Consider the following 19,561-nt stretch of genomic DNA (forward strand, 5'->3'; position numbering starts at 1 on the left):
AAACAACCCCAACACTTTATATGCACATCACAGGCCACTAGCAGCCAAATGATTTGCGATGAGGTTTGTATGAATTAAAAGTTCTATCACCGAACTGTTTGACAGCTTTCTGTGCGTTTGAGTGTTTGCTGTTTTTTTCTTTTCTCTTTTCTCTTTCGCCTCAGTTTACACAGGCCCTCTTACAATCGTCGCCTCCTTTGCCACAGAGCCTTTGCTTTCTTTACGTACTACCAGCGCAATCCGATCGAACCTTTTGGTCGTCACACGTTTTCCTCACACGATGCTCCTACGTCTCCTCTATTGCGCTATGCTCCACACATTCACGTTTTGCGTACGATTTTTTTTTTTTGGAAAATGCTCGCCCATAGACGTCTGTCGGGATACTTGCGCTTGCCTGCTTGCTGCTGCTGCACTTCAACCAAACGAACCCAACTCTTGCTGCACACATTTGACAGGCTGCGTCGTCTACGATTTGTAAACAATCGGTCGCACGCTTTCTGCAGCCGCCCGACTGAGTGCACTCTCTCTCTCTCTCTCATTCACTCGCCCTTGTTTATGCGCTGCTGTTATGTTGTGTCAGTGCAAAGCTGCTGCTGCTGCCGTGGAAATTCCAATCGAAATCTGATCGAGTTTTACATAATTTACTTACTTCTTGCTGTTCAATTTCCAGCTAGCATTTGCTCCATTTCCAATGTTATCCAAAAGTGCTTGGATTCCAGATAGAAATGTTCGGTAACGTTTCGCTCCCAACGTCATACTTACATCTCTCCTCTTCCTCCAACGCGTCTATGTGATATAGCGTATTGTGTTGCCTGATGTTGGAAGATGGAAATACAGCACGCGATTGTTGCAATTAAAACTTTTATTTATTTGAAATTCTTACAAGTACAGTGGATGATGACGCCCAAAAACCCCGCCCCTCCCCGTCACAGGCTCGCGCAAGGGGCTGGTGGTTTTTGGGAAGATTGCGAGATGATTGGTGCAAAACAATGGACAAGGGAGAAGGAGGTGGCGATAACATTCGATTTCCCTGTACACCGTGGCAACGAATGTGATTTTTTATGTTTGCTCTTCTCGCTATTTTTTACGCCGAAAACTTACATCTCATCTCGTGTAGCGCGCGCGCGTAAACCGGATTAGCTAGTAGATAATTTTTATACTCTATATTATTTATATATATATACACACATATCAACATAGCAAATAATAACAGTAAGGGGGGGAAATGGATCGAAATTAACAGCACGGTCCACCTCCCCTCAGTGGCCCATTTTTTGTTTCTTCTTATCCTAAGCGGAGAGCACTGTGCAACACTGTCAACAGCACGTGTGTCTTTTTACCGGGACGGGGAGATAAAAAGCACACACCAACCAGACAGGAGGATGAAACGGTAATGGTAATGCGGCATTACGTTCCTTTTTTGTATGTTAAGAAGTTAATTTGCACGTGTGATGTTGCGTGTGTGCAATGATGTTCGATGATTACGGCGACAAACGATTGTACCGGGATATGTTACAGTTGCTGCTGAGTTCTTCCTGCCAGGCTTTGCAAACGACGGTACGATCCCCTTTCGATGGTTTTCGCGTGAACGAAGTCGGTGTAGCACATCCGCGCCCGGTTGGTGGGGCGGCGGCTGGTTTCATCTAAGTAGTAACTAGTCAACTGACTGTGTCAGCGTCATAAATACATAACAACAATGGCGTCAACGTGGTTTTGGGACGGGATAAGTCTTGAGGGATGAGGGATAATCTCTTTCGAGATTAGACGGGAATTGTTCGAGAGTTGCCGGACAGGAGTAACATAGAAGGGTTTTAAAGGAGTGTGCCCCAGGATGGATTGTTTGGATAGTGGAAAGTTATAGCCCCTTTCTTCCCCATCTGCAATCAGTAGTAGCAGCAGCAGCAGCAGCAGCAGTCGGTGTGACCAGAAACCTCCTTCTCTTTGAGCGCATTGCATGCTTTTGCATTGTTCACAGCCAGTATTATACGCAAATCGTCGGTCTTCGGATGCGGTGTGTGATGTAGAATTGTGGTCATTTAGGTGGAATCTTCGATCGGAAACAGGTTAAACCCGGCGAAAATGTTGGGTTTTTCCTTTCCCCGTGCACGTATACGCACACTCCTGTGAGCTCTGGCCATCGATCTGTCCCCATCACTGAACGGATTTTCCGTTTGCGCATCGGCCCGGCACACGAGCCAGTCTTTGTGCTGTCCTTTGTTCATAATTTTGAACGACTATCTAGCGTCACACATGTCCCTTTCGCGTGCAACAGTTCTTCGGGGCTGATTGTGCTGTGCCGCGCAGTTCAGAATGAAACGGAAGATAAATAAACATAAATAGTTCCTCTTCTTTTCTTCGCACTGCTCGCCGTTCTCGGAAGGGTTTCGGGTTTCGGTCACACTCTGCAATTCACTAAGAAGACACTTTTTGCTCGATTGCCGGAGTTAGGAATCACTCCCTCTGTTCAGATTGAAAATGATGGAAATCCCAGCCCGGGGGGGCGGAAAATTGCAGCGCTCTGGATGCGCTCGGAGCAATCAATTTGCTTCAAGAGCTCCCGTTTGCCGGCATTTTATGGAGGATAACGCGTGGCACGAGGCAGGGCTAAAGGTAGCAGCGCCATTCCTCCAGCACATCGAAAAACGACGAAATTCATGAAAACAACCGGCTGGAGCTTCTCTAGAACTATTTTACGGTAGCAGCAGTGTGTCCTTTGTGCTATTGTGATGATTGTTGCCCATAGCTTAGTAGCAATTTTGAAATGTGCTGTTGCCTTGTAACGATAGAAACGGAATAATGTTTCTTCGAACAAGTTATGGCGACTTTGTTTAGAGAGCACATCTAAAGTAGTGAAATTAACGTTTTCACGCAGAGGTTGCTCGAGCGCCGATTAGTCCGATGTTCACTGCATTCCAATTTCACTCACACCATTTAAAAAAAGACCCTAAATCACACCGTACTCACACAAATCGCACTTCACATACACACAAAATCACACGCAAGTCCAATTTCGCTCTACGTATCTCGCCCAGTGTGTGTGTGTGGGCCATATTGATTGTTCCTTTCCGTAACCACACACACAAACACGAACAGCATTTGAAGGATTATTGCCGAAAGGAGAAAAATTCTAAAACAAATTTTTCTCCTTCCCCACGTTGAACGTTGCGCGCCCCTCACTTCTCTGCGATGCGTAACGGGTCGAAGAAAAGCACGATTTGCCAAGAAAGCGGGAGGAGAGCCGTCCAGCATTGGCCATTGGTACGGACGACTTAAGGGAAGACGGCGGTTACGCTATAGGCTAGATGTATGCGTCCGGCAAACGGAACAGGCCATGACCGCCATGCTTGTACACAGTCGAACATCGGAAGAGAATGCGCAATCTGTTGGCCGAATTTGCCGCCATCGCCACATCTGCTCTTCTCTCTGCCTTGGACGTAAACGAACTCCCAACGGGGCATGGCATCATCGAAACGAAGACAACTCCATGGCTGACTTGACTCCGCTTCCCCCTACGATACGCCGTCGTGCGTGGCGCGTTTGCGTTTTGAGCGCAGCCGAATTAGAAATTGGCCAACAGGTTCATGCATAGCTTGCAGTCGATCACTTTTCTCGTAGCACTTGGTACACTTTTACTATCCACAGCAGCAACAGCAGCAGCAACCGCACCACCCATCACCGCATCCGACGATCCCTCCGCCGGCGCTGATTTAGCCGCTGGCACCGGTACGCTGGCCATGATCATTTCTAACGACTCTAACCACTCGCAACATTTCTGCTCGCTGTCGAATGCCAGCGTTTGGCTGACCATTTCCACCGGCACATTGGGACGATAACTAAACACATAAGTGAAATCGTTAAATGGATTATTTTGGTAAACATTTACATACAGAGAGAGAAAGAGGGAAAGAAATAGGGGAATGCTAAAAACAAGGGAATGTTTGTTATGGTGATGCATCGATGAGCGCGTTGAGGAATTGTTTCTGCCGACATCACGTCACACGCAGCAGCAAAAGGGGAAAGGACACCCACTCTCCCAGGTCCCGGTTATGGCCATTCTGAGAACACAGCTTACACATAGCAAAAGCACGAACATCACAACCGCCGGTTCCGGCAGGAAGGGAGACCCACCGCTCACCTAGAAACCTGTTGTGCCCACAACCCATTCCCCCACACACCGCAAAATGGTTCACCCCACGCCCAACCGATTGCCCCGGATGCATACGTACGCTTTAATAATGGATTTGAGTGCAAGTTTGCGTTCACGCTCGATGAACCAATCGATCAAATACCCGGCCATCAATGGCGCATCGCGATAGAGCTTGAAGAAAGTGCTATAATTGCTCAGCGCCCAGGCCGACCGGAGCCGGAGCGCAAACCCTACAATGTCACTCTCTTTATCCGCCGCCGTCAAGGACTTGAGAATGGTGGTCAGATCTGCCCGAGGGAGAAAACACAGAAACAAAAGATATTATTGCATACTGCGAACAGTAAGGATCCGGCTGATGCTTACCTAAGGTGTTTTTGGTGAAGATGTAGTACAGGATTCGGTACGCGGTAAACTCTAGATGGTTCTCGCCCCCCACATCGGTATAGAGCATTTTGAGCTGCGTCTGGCACTGGTTAAACTCCTCATGGTCGCCCTTTTCCATCGCAATGCGGGCGTGTGTTTCGTAAACCTGTACGGTGAACGCGTCTCGAATACCTTGTACCTGTAGAATAAGAAGAACAGGAAATAAGAAAATAACATTTTTTTCCTGATCGCACACCTTCCCCGCCCCTTACCGTTAAATCCTGCCTGATCGATTTCAGCTGATCGCAGGCGTAGAAGTAGTCCTGCTTTTCGACCCATCTCTTCTTGACGTTCTGCAACGAGTGGCGCAACACCTCGACCGGGCGCACCTCGGACGCGGCCGGTGCCTTCGTCAGACGGAGGAAGCTCTTTTCCAGATCGCGACACGTGCCGACGATGTGCAGATCGAACAGATCCACCTCATCGTCCTCGTGGTCGCGATCGCCCGCCTCGTCGACGAAGATGCGGGACGCCACCGTCGGCATGGTCTGCCGGCGGTCCTTCCTGCCACCGAACGGCGACACGATGTTGGAGGCAACGACCGGCGGCACCTTCTTGCCGCCCTGGCCGTTGAAGCGCGCGGCACGCTTCCTCAGCTGCTCCAGATCGCCCTCGACCGCGCCGCCAATCTGGCCGTGCTCGGAATAAAATCCGCCGTGCGATTTGCGCTGCTGCTGCTGCTGATTTTTGCTGTTATTCATCTGATTTTTCTGATTCTTGTGCTTCTGTTGCTGCTGCTGGTGCTGCTGCTGCTTGCTGTTGCTGCTACTCTTGCCGAACGATTTGCTCGCGTAACCCCCGGCACGACTATCGTTGTCGCTGCTGCTTGACGATCGCCGTCCCTTGCGGCGTGGCGACCGTGAATCGTCGCTGGACGAACGGCTGCGCCGATTGCGGCTACCGCTGCTGCTGTACCGGCTGGGTGAGCGCGAACGCGACCGCGACGGGCGGGAAGATTTCCTGCTGCCCGCGGTCGAACCTCCACCCGACTTGACGCCCAGCCTCGTGCCGAACGGTTGCGAAAGACCCGCCTGGTTGGGTGCCGGCTTCTTAGCCCCGTACGGCGCCGGGTGCTGGCCGCCTCCCTTGACGTTTCCGAGCGGGCTCTGGTACTGGGCCAGCCCGCCAAGCTTGCCGCCCTTGTTGTTGGGCGACCCCATGCCCAGCACGCCACTGCCAAGGTTCGGCAGCAGCAGCGGCTGCTGGTTGCGCTCGCTGTGCACGCTCGGCACCGGCTCGTTGTCCCAGTCTTTCGTCCACAATTCACCCTTGTTGGCCGCGGCCGTAATGCGCCCCTTCAGACAGATGTCGATCTGATCTTTGTCGAAATCGGTCTTGCACTTGGCGTAGCATCGGGCCACGAAGTTGTTCAAGCTTTGCGGCCAATCGTCGGTTGGATTGTGGAACGGGTCCGGCTTCTTCGGCGGCCCAACGTTCGGCGGCGTCGGTGCCTGCGGTTGCGGCGCAAGCCCAATGCCGGCGCCGGGACCGACACCACCGGGAATGGTACCACCTGGCACTGCCGGCAGCGGAGGCGGCGGCTTGCTCAGATCGGGGGGAGACGTTACAAAGCTGGCACTGGCACTGCCGCCAGCAGGTGACACCGGCAGCGAGCCCGCCGGCATCAGTGGCGGAATGTTGGCGGTCGGGTTGAGCATACCGTTCATGAAAATTGTACCACCGCCGCCACCACCACCACCACCAGCGCCACCATTCCCATTGCCATGCTGGTTGTTCATGTTGTTGTTTTTGTTCTTTTTGCGCTTCTTCTTGCCACCGCCCGTACCATTTTGGTTTTGGAACGCGGCCATCATCTGCTGGTGTTGCTGTTGCTGCATGTGCTGCTGCTGTTGCTGGGCGTGTATTTGGCTTGCCTGTGCCAGCGGATTGCTGGCCACGATCGGGCTCACCCGCTGCGGATGCTTGTTGATGTTGAAGCGAATCGGCCCGAACTGACTGGGCGCCTGCTTGAAGCCCATTCCGTCATTACCGGACTGCTGTTGCTGCTGCTGCTGGTTCTGCTGAGGAGAGCTGAAAAACTTGCCACCCGCCATTCCAATGCCAGGCGAACCCATACCACCGGCGACACCGTTATCGGACATTGGGCCAGCCGAAAATCCGGCTGGTGAGTTGTTCATCGTGCCGCCCACGCCGCTAACGCCCTTGTTGCTGTTGGCCGCCCCGAAGCCAGCCTGTCCCATGTTGCCCTGCAGGCCACCGCCAGAGTTGCTGTACTGCAGCTGCTGGTACAGCGCGTAAAACTGAGCATATTGCTGTTGCTGTTGCTGCTGTTGCTGCTGCTGCTGGTTCATTCCGTACGCTCCGCCGTAGCCCCCACCAGCTGCGGTCTGCTGCTGGACTGCCTGGGCGGCTGCCATCCAGGCAGCCTGCTGCTGGCTCAATGTTTGATCTTGCGAGTTCATAATCCTACTTACGGCTGTTTCACCTACATTCATCGCACACGTCTACACGATGCGATGGACACGTTGACGCCAGGGATCGATGTCCACGTCGTTTGCTTCCCGCAGCGTCCCGAAAAACACACCAACCGTGCCTGCAGCACAAAGCAGCAACAGCGGACGAAAGCGAAAAGTGAAAATCCAAGATGGCGTCAGTGTAGGGCTCGTCTTATTTTTACCTGTGCGAGCGGGGCGCAACTTTCCACCGCCGATTTACGGCTGCCAGTTAAAACTTACCGAAAAGAAAGTGGTGCTAGTGTAGCAGAAAAGTGTTCCTCGTTGGCTGGTGCTGGTTTTTCAAAGGGTTTTGCACGTTTTTATCACTGAAATAGAATAATTAATCTAAGCTCGTTTCACACACGCATCTACACTCTGCGAAAATAAGTCTGTAGTGATGGCTTGACAGCGAGAGGAACAATCATTCCGAGAACGAACCGGTTCACGGAGCGAAACCGGTTCAATTCAAATTCATGTCGGATTGTAAACAGATGACCGTTGCTGGTTTGAAAGAATTTTGTTTTATTGGATATGAAATTACTCTATCAGTAAAAAAATGTTAAATATAAAGTGGTTCATATACAATATTATTTTAATATTTTTTTATGAAAACTCTTATGCTGTAAATTTGTGACAGAGCTGATGAAATGATTGGTTCAAAATATATGGCATATCACCTTCATCTGTTGAACTAATATTACTCTCATTACGGATTATGATGATCTGTTTGCCCAGTGAGTTTTTCGATGAATTGGAGTGATGGAGGATATAAAGGATATGGAAACGAATATAATGGATCAAAACAACAATTCCACGACATTTAAATATTTGTGGCTTAGACAGACGTTGACCGATAATGTATGATGCAACAAAAAAATAAGAAGAAGAAGAAGAAGAAGAAGAAGAAGAAGAAAAAGAAGAAGAAGGAGAAGAAGAAGAAGAAGAAGAAGAAGAAGAAGAAGAAGAAGAAGAAGAAGAAGAAGAAGAAGAATGAGAAGAAGAAGAAGAAGAAGAAGAAGAAGAAGAAGAAGAAGAAGAAGAAGAAAAAGAAGAAACTGTTTCGATTATGGGGCTTCTTCTTCTTCTATTTGGAATAAACGTCCTACGCGGACATGTCGACCTATACAAGGCTTTCGAGACAGGGCTACGCAGTATAATTTCGGGGATTTACCTTTTTTTGGACAAAAGTATTCTCTGGTTTCTAACCCTGAGTGGACTTAAAATTTGTCCTGAACCTTCAACGGTTTTATAAATGATACCAAAAGGTCCTGGGACATAAACATATCAGTATGTTTACATACTGATCCTGTAACTTATATAGATGCTAGAACTGATTCCGAACCGATATTGATCGTGCAACTGATCCTGAGCTCATACCGGTTCTGGAACTTGTAAAGAACCTATACATTTCCTGAAACTGATGTCCATACCATACCATACCATTCCTGATACTGATGCTGAACTTTACAATTAAAGTAAAGTACCGGGGTTGTTTTGATCAAAGAACAAACCGCAAACCTTTTACGATTCTAGAACTGATACAGTATTTGTTCGATCCATTAACATTAATAGTTCTTAAACTAATATGTTTTTTTTTTACAAAAAATGGTTATTTTCCAACTTTATTTTTCTTTAGTTAAGCGGATTTGTGCAGAAATTATCAAGAGCTATATATAGAAGGATCTAAAAATTTGAACCGGATGGAGCAATTAGTTGAAGGAGGAGTTGAGACGCAAAAAATATTAATGAATCGAACGTAAACTGGTGCGTTCCCCCGGGATGCTCCAAAATGTGTCAATTGAAAAATGTCAATAAATAAATGCAGAAATAAATAATGCATGCAAATACACTACGCCTCGTTAGGAAAAAAAATGTTAATTTGCTAATTTGCAATACAGCCAAATTTCCGTACAATCAGCGCGCAACAATCATTACGCCGATTTTACGCAAAACGTTAAGCGTGCCATGAATTAGTTAATCAAAAGATAATTTAAACTCCCACCGTTAATAAGGATGTTCCAATTGACCGATCAAACAGTAACAGTTTTTTTGCGACTCATGGAACCAAAAATAATAATACTAATAATAACCACAATTGCAAACATTAACTGACCAGCTAGTTCAACCTTCAGGAGCAATAGAAATAAAGGAGAAGCAAATAATCAGCTCGCACATGTTTTATCAAACAGTGGTACAGCTGTGCGTGTTCGAGATTGTGATAAAGAAGGAAATAATAATGTTTTTCCGATCCACGCACGCACAGCGAAGTGAGGCGTAAAGAAGCAGCGGTAAGGCGCAGGCCGCGGGAGGCGCTATAAGTTCAAGGTAGAGCAGCACCAGCATTAATATGCGAAAGTGATGCTTTTCTAGCTCGGCCAAGCAAACGGCAAAACAATAACGACTTTTTCTACACCGTATCATTTGGCACCCGAGACTGACTGCCGCCTGACGATCGAGCGCTGATCTTCCGGGCAAACAAGCATAACACACAGACCACATGGGCCACGGCGGTCAGGTCGATATGGTTTAGCATATTTTTTTTTACTTTTATTTTTTGCACTCGCGGTCACTAGAGGAAACGGTCTGCCAAGGACGAGTCCAAATAATGCACGCTGGTAGAGGAAGGGAGGTGATCATGCAGATGGATACATCCCCCCCACGCGCCTCAAACTCATTCATGTCTCTACCGGGAAGCGTTATTAGAAGCGGCTTGCGTAACGGTCAGGTAACAATTAAAACCCGTTTAAGTGTTTAGTTTAGTAAATAATCACCCCTTCACCACAGGGGAGTAACCCGTTGCTACCAGCAGCATCAAACATTGTATCGTGCACTCCTGTCGAAAGTTTTTGCTCCACATCTGCCAGCAAATGATCTTCGCACGAAAACGCTTTTTTTGCATCAATCGATCGTGCCCCGTACGCACCAGTTTACGTTCGATTCATTCATATTTTTTGCTATGCTTCCCTTCAACTAATTGCCCCATCGGTTTACCAGCACAATGACAGGCGAACATCGCATGCACTAACCTCGCCGAATTGTGAACACGGTAGCGTGTTGCTCTGTGGCGCGCGCGCGCCCGTACGTCAAATCAAAACCACCGACACGTTCCGGTAGCGGTAGGGCGCGTGCCACTGCCACCCGTTTGCGCTACAACCAATTTCGCACATCGCCCAACGGTCGAGAGCACGCGCGTAGTCGTTCTGTAGTGCATGCCACCCCGTACGTTCTGTGTACTAGGGGACGCGAGCCGAACGATCGACCGACACACACACACACACACGATCAACCTTCCGATCGCGCACCCCGAACGGAAGGAGCCGAACGGCGGTTCGTCGGTTTGCTTTGCTGAGGGGTTTGATAATCCGGCCGCGAATGGGGCCGCCGCTGTAGATGCATTCGATATGCCCGCGATCGCATCAAACACACACACGGGGTGGGAAGGCTAGGTAGCGAGAACCGGCCAGTACGCTTCATATATAAGAGCTCGCGCCAATGGACGAAGGAATTTAGTTTGAGCCTGACCGCTTCAAACGTTGCGCAGCAAGCAGCAGTGCGTGTGTGTGTGTATGTGTGTGCGAGAGAAAGAGTGCGTGTGCGTGCGTGTGTTTGTGTGCATTTCGTATACACTTCTTTGCACTCAGTGTCCATTATAGTTGGCAGCAGCCCGCAGGTGCAACGGAACCGCACACAGCATCCTTTCGCCCCACGTGCCCGTGTGTTGCGTGATTTTTGGAGCAGCTCAGCGAGAGTCAGGCGCCTCCACCAAGGAACAGTGTGACCAGGAACAGATACAGCAGGTTGATCATCCACATCATCAGTGCTACGCGAAAGCAAATAAAACACACAAAATGCCCGCCAACGGTGTGTGTAGTGTTGGGCTGGAGGTGATCGAGGACAATGCCACCTATGCCAGCGGCTCGGACAGTGCCGGCGTGTCGGAGGACGAGGACGTGCAGCAGCTGTTTGTCAGCGGTGCCGATCGGGTGACCAGTGTGCCGCCCAAGAAGTCGGACATCCGCAAAGCCTCCCAGGTGGACGAGCAGGCAGCAGCAGCAGCAGCAGCAGTGTCGGAGAAGCGGTACGCCAGCCTGCCGAACCGCGAGCAGCATCAGCAGTTTCTGACGCAGTTCCTGACCGAGGTGCTCAACTCGGCCGTGTTCAATGCGACCGACCGGGCGAACAAGGTGCTGAACTGGGTCGATCCGGAGGAGCTGCAGCGGACGCTCGATCTCGCGCTGAAGGACGAACCGGACACGCACGAGAAGCTGCTGGAGCTGACGCGCGCCACCATTCGCCATTCGGTCAAGACGGGCCATCCGTACTTTATGAATCAGCTGTTCTCGTCGGTCGATCCGTACGGGTTTGCGGGCCAGGTGCTGACCGATGCGCTCAACCCGAGCGTCTACACGTACGAGGTGTCGCCCGTGTTTGTGCTGATGGAGGAGGTGGTGCTGCGGGAAATGCGCACGATCGTCGGCTATCCGGATGGTGAGGGCGATGGAATTTTCGCGCCCGGCGGCTCGATGGCCAACGGGTACGCAATTAGCTGCGCTCGCCACAAGTTCATGCCCGACATTAAGGTAGGTTGCGATTAGAAAGGACACTCAATGGGGGAGGGCTTTTAGCTTTACTGTGTGTGTTTGTATGTGGAATGGGAACATAAGAAGGACAATTTTACTTTTTGTTGTTTTACTGTGCCATATTAGAGAGCGTGTAATTACCAGTCTGTTCCAATTATTATACAGCAGTTAAGCATCTTCCAGTAAACCCCACACTGTGGCCACACTTATCGCTATTAAGATTAAGTACACAAATGTGCGCTGCAAAATTATCCTCAAACGGAATGTACTAACTGCAGCGCAAAATGGTTCTAGTGCCATTAGCAGCACACTTTCGTTTCGCACGTGTCGCACACCAACCATTCGCTAGAACGTTCCCTTTCTACGAAACTATACGCCAGCTTGTCTGGCGGTTGTTTGCCGGCACTAGCGTGTGGCATCATCCCCATTCACAGCGCTCAACATTGGCACGAGTTATCTGTACGTAGCCGTCTGCTGATGATGATGATTTAAATATAATTCCTGTCTGTCGCTTCGACCATCGATCGCGCCACCGGCAGTAGCTAAAGTGAAAGGGATGTTTGTGTGTGTCTCTGTATGGTGCTAATATGGGGTTAATTACAGGAACGAACTCAAGCTCCTTAAAATAGCCTGCCCACCCTGCCCATCCGAACGGTGATGCACTCTGAAGCTGTAAAAAGGCTCCCCTTTCGCGTGTGTACCGGGCCCGATCCTCAAATAGCACACCAGAAGGCCAGAAGGCGCGAGAACTACCCCTGCGATGTCCATGAAAGACATAAAAACCGACCAGAAGCTACCGACCCGCTCACTCATCCGACCATCCCCTTCCCCGAGGAATCCAATCAACCGTTAAAAAAGGGGAAGTGTTACTTCCTGCTACCTCGCTGCCAATCACACCGTGACATCTCTTTTACTGCGCCCAGTAGGCCTAGCTGGTGTTGTTGATTTTTTTCTTTATTTGCACCGTACGCCTCTTTGGCGGCGGAAAGGCTCTTGGCCCCTTAAACAGCCAATGATGACTTTGGCCCTGAACATTGGCTGTGTGTGTGTGTCCATGCCCGATACATCGCGAAAACAGAACCTCTGTTATGGGGTGGGAAACAGCAACAGGCGCTGAACTGTGCGCTCGCGATCACAAAATCCTGCCACGCGCGTGTTCTTGCGCACCGGCGGCGGCAACTGCCGAGGCTTTCGGGCGACACGCGCCACTTCCATCGATCAGTGAACTGTTTTTGTCAAGTGAAGGGTGGAGGTGGGCATGGCATTGAAAAGCTAGCGGTGTTTGTGAAGGATCCATTTGACCTCCCGTCTTGAGGAAGAGGGAGTGTTAAACGACAAAAAAAAGGCTCAACATTGCCATTTTCTGTCTCGCAAAGTGGTTTGAGCCGGTTTCTTCGATCTGTTTCCTCAAAATCATAAATTGGACACTCGTAAATTAAAACGAAAACATTAAAAAGAGGCGCCAAGAGAACCCGTCCTATGCATATCAACCGAAATCTCATCTGTTTACAAACAGTGCCTACGGGTGGAACAGGTTCTCTTTTTTTGTCGGTTGATTGATATTCTGCGATCGTGGTGGTGATCGCTTTCGTGTGCCGTTATAATCACTTCTCGTGAAGGTTAGTTGGGTTTTGTTTGTTTTGGTCTCACTTTTATTCAATTTTTGCCACCTTTTTGTTTAATATTCATTCCATCTCTCACAGCCGAGTGTTGTTACCGTGCAAGCGCTATACAGCATTCCTTCGATTCATTCTTCCTGCATGCTTGCACAATCATGCAACAAAGGTAGAAACTTTGTAAGAATTTTCCCATTAAACCTATAGGCACAGGAACAAAAGACAGCAAACAACTCCATTCACGAGAGCTTGGAATTTCCATCCCCTCATGGAAGTACCCAGCAGTTCTCGAAAGATAAACGCTTCCAGCACAAGGAAACTCCAAGCAAAATGGGGGAGTTATTGTACAAAGCGCAACGAGTTCCTGCGCTCTAGACAAGCAGACTACTGTGTGCGGGTGTGTACGGGGGGTAACCCCTATCCACCCATTAGTAGACGCTAATTATCGCTAATACTACGTCCGTATCAGATCGCTTAGTGATCGCGTTTGATTCATCAAACCCGCACGCTGTGATCACGCTATCGACAGCATGATCAATCATTATGTGATGTCAGATAGAGGTGCGAGAGAGAGAGAGAGAGAGGTGCTCACTTTGCATGCTAGCCACAGCCTCCTAGAGGGCACAATTGCATTAATGAGGTGGGAAATCTCCCCTTGTTGCACGTCACTGACAACCATTGCATATTGTTAGCTGAACCGATAGTAGACCTTGACTCGATCGCTAATCTCATCGTGCTCGGTTGTCGCTTTCTTCCTCTTTTCAACATTACACAATCTCGGTGGTAGATAAGCTTGGATTGAGCTGGATTTCTGAATATACCAAACAAATCATGCACATTGACATTGGGTTTGTAAACTTTAACAGCGGTTTAAACTGAAATTAGTTTGTTGTGGAAATATAAGCGTCATCGAAAAGGTCATAACATAACACTGCCGGGCGAGACGAGACGGTCGTAATCTCAACAGCTGATTGATAAGCTGATTTACATCAAGCGTTCGATTACACCTACCGATAGTGTCAACTCAGTAAGAAAATTTGATATGAATTGGACATATTAGAGGATGGTCCTGGGAGGAATAATGGCAGTCTTGTAACAAATTTGCTTGACAGCCTCCTTCAGCTTGAAGGACTTGTTGATCTATAATGATATTTTGATATTTTGTATGGTCTATGTACTAAGGATGACAACCTATGGCTATATTGATTAATCAAGGACTTTTATGAGTTGTCGATCACTTGATCGAGTTCTTAGAAGTTTATAAAAATATTAACTATATGATAAATTACAAGAATTCTACTAAACGAAGATCGTTCTTACGAGACTTGAGTTTAAGGCGCACTTTCAAATCCTTTGGGATAGGTTCCGCATATTCCGCAAGCTGTTCACTAGCTTAAAAGATTCCTACATGGTAGATTGTCAGTGTTAATTAAGCCTTAATTGGATGTCACATGAATTCTATGAAGTGGTGAAGCGAAAAGGCAAAATTACTCTGTAGACTGTATGGCATTAGTGAAGTTCTTGATTGCTAATAAAATACTCATTAGATACGCTTGGTAGACTTGCTGTATCAAGTAGAATACTCAAACGGCTCTGTTTATTTGAAAGCTGAACTTTCCCTGATTATCTTCGCACATATATGATAATCTGACAACAGATTAGAATCGAACATTTATCTATTTGTAATCGGTACCTATTGATGACTTCAACCAACATTCAATTTACTTATTATTTTTGCTTCTTTACAGACGAAAGGATTGCATGCTCTTCCCCGATTGGTGATCTTCACCTCGGAAGACGCACATTACTCCGTGAAGAAGCTGGCGTCGTTCATGGGTATCGGTTCAGACAACGTCTACGCTATCAAGACCGACAACGTTGGCAAAATTCGTGTCGAGCATTTGGGTATGTTGGAAACAAAAAAAAAAACACCCGGCAAAAGGTGAACAACATCATTTACGATATTGTTTCGAACGCGTTGTTTCGTTTTGCAGAAAGTGAAATCCTCCGTGCCAAATCCGAGGGAGCGCTCCCGTTCATGGTGTCGGCCACGGCAGGCACCACCGTAATTGGTGCGTTCGATCCACTGGAGCAGATTGCCGACCTGTGCGCCAAGTACAATCTCTGGATGCACGTGGATGCGGCCTGGGGCGGCGGTGCTCTGATGTCCAAGAAGTATCGTACCCTGCTGAAGGGAATCGAAAGGTAAGCCTGCTTCTGCCGCGTCACAACCAACAATCGGAAGTGTGTACAGTGGTTGCGTTTGCGTGCTTCGAGTGCTTGGTTGTGATCTCGGGACGTGTTTATCCCTTTTTTGGGGGTAAAAAACACAGCCTGAAAACAGGTTTGCTACCGGCACAAGGAAGAATAGAACCATTCTTACTGGTTTTTGTTGTTGAGTTCTTGGTAGTGATGATGGTGGGGTGGGCTGTGACCCACGATGATGGACAGCACATTTCTTCCCCCTTGCTTCTTACAAGTTCTGTCTGCCGTACTGTACTGTCCAGCTGAACGAGGAAATGAATGTAGCTCGATCGAGTTGGAATGCTTCTGACACTGCCACACAGCCATTACTACCACGTGGCTCCACTCTCGCCTCCACTGCGCGTAACCTTGCGCGTTTGGCGCGAGGAGGCGCAAAGGCGAGCTAAAAAGGGTTCTGCTTCATCTTGCACAGAGTTCTACTAAACAATGCATTCGAATGAGTGCTACCTGCATACCCCTTCTTACCCACCCGTGCGCGCGATCACAATAAAAGTTTCTTCATTTGGCCTTTACTTTCCGCACCGTACTTTGCGCGGCAAAGCTTCCAAGCCGATGCGCGACCTTTGGCGGCGGGAGGTGGTTTAGCGTGACACGATCGGGTTCGAGATCGACATAGTTTTTTTTTAGTTTTTGTTTTTAATGATCAGTTACTAATCGATCGATCGACATTCAATTGGTGCTGCTACTTGATGATTATACTTTCATGATACAATTGCTGCCGCTCTCAGCTTTGTGACAGCGAAGAAATCTGTACTGCGATCGCCCCTGCCTTTACCGCTCTTTATTTCCGGCTCCATGCACCTGACCCATGTGTCCTCCATACGACCACTTGATGTTTAGCTCAGGCAAAGCAAAAAAAAGGCCCAAGCATCGGAACAAATGCATGCAATAATTGCCCGGCAAAGTGATTAACTCCCCAGACCGCACGGAAAGAGACGGTGCTGCTCGATCGATCGCTGGTTTGGGGTCAATTTTCCGGCGAGTGGGAAATATAATTCGCACCGTCACTCGCCTCATTAGCTACCTACGTGGTGGCTACGGTTTTGGGGGCCTGGTACACTTACAGCACACGTTTGGCTTATTGCACTTTATGCCAACGACATTGGCCCAAAAGATCTGTCTACTACCGGTCCGGTTTTGCTGTAGCGGTGTAGTTAATCGCTCACAGCCGCCCCTCCTAACATCACAAGCTGCCCCCGGGGGCCCTGAAGGTAGCTATTTCTTGGTACTGGGGGCCGCCTTCACAACCGTGCCATGCTGCACAGTAAGGCCAATGTCAATGGCACGGCACGGTGAAAATGGACGCATCCTTGATCTGTGGCGGTCGCACATTGGCACATTGGTGGGGCGAGGTACAGGCAAAAACCAGAGCTAAACCGGCTAACCGTAACGCGACTGTGGGTCATGTCGGCGTGGCTAGTTGGGCTTTCATAGGGGGCGGGGTGGATAAAACATTGAATGAAATCATTTTTGGAGGCCGTTAACCGTGCAGCACGGTGCAGTGTTTGAATGAAAAGCTTGATCAATTGTCTCCAATTACTTCTCGTACGTATCCAATTAACTCAGTTCCGTACACACACTTCCTACCATTTTGCAGATCCGATTCAGTGACCTGGAATCCGCACAAGCTGCTGGCCGCACCGCAGCAGTGCTCCACGCTGCTGACCCGCCACCGCAACATCCTGGCGGAGGCGCACTCGACCAACGCGACCTACCTGTTCCAGAAGGACAAGTTCTACGACACGCGGTACGACACCGGCGACAAGCACATCCAGTGCGGCCGGCGGGCCGACGTGCTCAAGTTTTGGTTCATGTGGCGGGCCAAGGGTACGGCCGGGTTCGAGGCCCACATCGACAAGGTGTTCGAGAACGCGGAACACTTTACCAGCAGTATTAAGGCGCGGCCCGGCTTCGAGATGGTGATCGAGCAACCGGAGTGCACCAACGTCTGCTTCTGGTACGTGCCGCCGGGGCTGCGCGGGGTGCCGCGCGACTCGGCCGAGTACCGGGACCGGCTGCACAAGGTCGCACCGAAGGTGAAGGAGCGCATGATGAAGGACGGCTCGATGATGATCACGTACCAGCCGATCCACGACAAGCCGAACTTTTTCCGGCTGGTGCTGCAGAACTCGTCGCTCGACAAGTCGGACATGAACTACATCATCGACGAGATTGAGCGATTGGGCAAGGATTTGTAGGGCCGCTGATGTGTGTGTGTGTCCGTGCTCGGGCGAATTCCTTGTTGTTTTTTTTTCTCTCCCCCCTGTTGCTTAACTTATTTTCCACCCCGTTTCTTTATCGCGTACAGATGTATTTATTGAAAGCATTCGTTTACTAGCTAGGCGCTAGGAGGGTAAAATTTACAAAAAAAGGAAGGCAAAACACAAACGAATTGAATGTAACGGTCACCTCCCTTCCGAAATGGTGCAAGAATTTGAACGGGAGAAGGCAACACAAAACAAAACAAAAATACATCGCAAGGTGCACCCTGGTAGAGGAGATATGGTGGATGCGATAGTGGATAGTGAAGAGACACGGTACAAGTGGAATAGCATGCACGTCCATAATGGGGGTGATGTTGTTCGCTTAAGATTACTTATTTGTGCTAGAAGTGTAAGCATGTTCCAATATATATGACTATTTTTATCAATGTGTCGTTTTAAAAAAGAATATTATTTATGATATAATATCACATTTAATTCTTCAAACCAAAGCGCTGCGGAAATTTTAAAGGGAGATTATAGTTCATTTATTTTGTCGTTCCTTTGTCCATTTTTTGTTTGTCTTTCAATAATAATAAATGTGGATTACAATGAATAGCATCTGAAAACACACAGAAAACATTGTAAATTATACTAGGTACCATTTCCTTTCATCATTCCCCTTCCTCTCCCGCTCTCGCTTCCTGATATCTGTGTGTGAGATTATATCATCCTATCTAATGGTTCAGTATCACATACCGTTAGCTAGTACCAATTCCGTGCGTGGTAAATGGTTGGCATACATGATTCGATCCGTTCCCTACCCACCATGCCTTAGAACTGTACGCCACAGTTCGTGCAGCGCCGATTGCGCAGCGCCAGACAGGCCAGTATGCCCAATGGGAAGAAGAAGATGGCACAGAATATTCCCAGACAGGAATAGTCGTCCTCCAGCATGCCGATGCGGCACACCGGGCACCCGTTCACGACAATGATCTGGTGGTTGATGATTTCCGCCCGCTGGGGCGGTACGGTTTGTATGGTTACCTGTGGTACGATCGGTACCGGGCCCTTGTTTCCCCCGTCCATGGCGCCGTAGTACGGAACCGATCCGGCCATCGGCGTCACGTACGTATGGGTGGTCGCGATGGGTTGCTGCTGAACGTACTCCTGTCTTGGGTAGGAAGCCGATGGGGCTGCCGAAGCCGCAGAAGCAGCTACTGTGGGTGGAGCGGAAGGCTGTGCTCCTCCGTTCCCGTTGCCCGTTGCTGCAAAAAAAGAAAGAAAGATGAGTAATGTTTTCGCAACTGGGGGAGGTGGATTGCTGTTTTGGTATGGAACATGCTCTCTTTACCATAGTTCGAATGATAGCTATCCGCTATGACTTGATCGTACGATGGCGGCTCGTTGGAAAACTTTTGCGAAGCCATTACGAGGAAATGCGCACAATACTTGAATATTTCTTTTTAGCACCCCGAAACAATAAGCTCGCACAACTTCACTGGAAATTAACGTCTGTGTGTGAGTGTGTGTCAATGTTTACAAGAGGGCGATGAATCAGCTGTCAACTAGCGATTCCAAAATAAACGCATACGTCAGATGTATAAACCGTGCACAGTTTTAGTACAAACATTTGATGTACAAATTGTATCGGAATTTTTGGAAAACTTGGAATATTGGATTGATATTGTTAATTAATTTTAGATCAATCTGTTTCTGTTTATTTTTATATACATCAATAAGCTCATTTCAATTCTAAAGTAAGAATAAACTGCTCTTTTTGTTTTGTGTACTTCCATGTATTGCCCATCACTACCAATCGCTGTCGATTTTAGCACAAAGAGCCCGTACTAAAACCACCCGAGCTGTCAAC

The 19,561-nt window shown here is 48.6% G+C and overlaps 4 protein-coding genes across 4 annotated transcripts in view; 1 reads left to right on the forward strand and 3 right to left on the reverse strand.

Moving 5' to 3' along the window:
• Nucleotides 1-28: 28 nt before the first annotated feature.
• Nucleotides 29-19,561, reverse strand: part of LOC120955475 (DNA topoisomerase 2) — a 197,370-nt gene continuing 177,837 nt past the window's right edge. The window contains exon 6 of the mRNA XM_049609409.1: nucleotides 29-218. Coding sequence (XP_049465366.1) covers nucleotides 180-218 — 39 coding nt within the window. The 3' untranslated portion in view covers nucleotides 29-179. The remainder of the gene's footprint in view (nucleotides 219-19,561) is intronic.
• LOC120960022 (leukocyte receptor cluster member 8) lies at nucleotides 845-7,434 on the reverse strand. The gene is made up of 5 exons (XM_040383885.2): nucleotides 7,267-7,434; nucleotides 4,783-7,124; nucleotides 4,511-4,709; nucleotides 4,227-4,434; nucleotides 845-3,833 (listed from the first exon to the last, which is right to left on the reverse strand). The coding sequence occupies exons 2-5, from the start codon at nucleotides 7,024-7,026 to the stop codon at nucleotides 3,560-3,562; spliced, it is 2,925 nt and encodes a 974-aa protein (XP_040239819.2). The 5' UTR covers nucleotides 7,027-7,124; nucleotides 7,267-7,434; the 3' UTR covers nucleotides 845-3,559.
• LOC120958071 (cysteine sulfinic acid decarboxylase) lies at nucleotides 9,250-18,137 on the forward strand. Its single transcript, XM_040380626.2, has 4 exons — nucleotides 9,250-11,606; nucleotides 14,971-15,127; nucleotides 15,217-15,427; nucleotides 17,085-18,137. The coding sequence occupies exons 1-4, from the start codon at nucleotides 10,875-10,877 to the stop codon at nucleotides 17,683-17,685; spliced, it is 1,701 nt and encodes a 566-aa protein (XP_040236560.2). The 5' UTR covers nucleotides 9,250-10,874; the 3' UTR covers nucleotides 17,686-18,137.
• On the reverse strand, nucleotides 18,213-19,229 carry LOC120958072 (brain protein I3). The gene is made up of 2 exons (XM_040380627.2): nucleotides 19,043-19,229; nucleotides 18,213-18,956 (listed from the first exon to the last, which is right to left on the reverse strand). The coding sequence occupies exons 1-2, from the start codon at nucleotides 19,116-19,118 to the stop codon at nucleotides 18,523-18,525; spliced, it is 510 nt and encodes a 169-aa protein (XP_040236561.2). The 5' UTR covers nucleotides 19,119-19,229; the 3' UTR covers nucleotides 18,213-18,522.

Source organism: Anopheles coluzzii, chromosome 3 (assembly GCF_943734685.1).
Source record: "Anopheles coluzzii chromosome 3, AcolN3, whole genome shotgun sequence".
Taxonomy (NCBI): Eukaryota; Metazoa; Arthropoda; class Insecta; order Diptera; family Culicidae; genus Anopheles; species Anopheles coluzzii.

Coding starts and splice junctions, on each gene's coding strand:
- LOC120960022 (XM_040383885.2), bottom strand. CDS start 7,026: ATGAATGTAGGTGAAACAGCCGTAAGTAGGATTATGAACTCGCAAGAT. Junction 4,710..4,782: donor CGATCAGGCAGGATTTAACG/GTAAGGGGCGGG, acceptor CTTATTCTACAG/GTACAAGGTATTCGAGACGC. Junction 3,834..4,226: donor CTCAAATCCATTATTAAAGC/GTACGTATGCAT, acceptor TTATGTGTTTAG/TTATCGTCCCAATGTGCCGG.
- LOC120958071 (XM_040380626.2), top strand. CDS start 10,875: ATGCCCGCCAACGGTGTGTGTAGTGTTGGGCTGGAGGTGATCGAGGAC. Junction 11,607..14,970: donor AGTTCATGCCCGACATTAAG/GTAGGTTGCGAT, acceptor GCTTCTTTACAG/ACGAAAGGATTGCATGCTCT. Junction 15,128..15,216: donor AATTCGTGTCGAGCATTTGG/GTATGTTGGAAA, acceptor TTCGTTTTGCAG/AAAGTGAAATCCTCCGTGCC.
- LOC120958072 (XM_040380627.2), bottom strand. CDS start 19,118: ATGGCTTCGCAAAAGTTTTCCAACGAGCCGCCATCGTACGATCAAGTC. Junction 18,957..19,042: donor TAGCTATCATTCGAACTATG/GTAAAGAGAGCA, acceptor CTTTTTTTGCAG/CAACGGGCAACGGGAACGGA.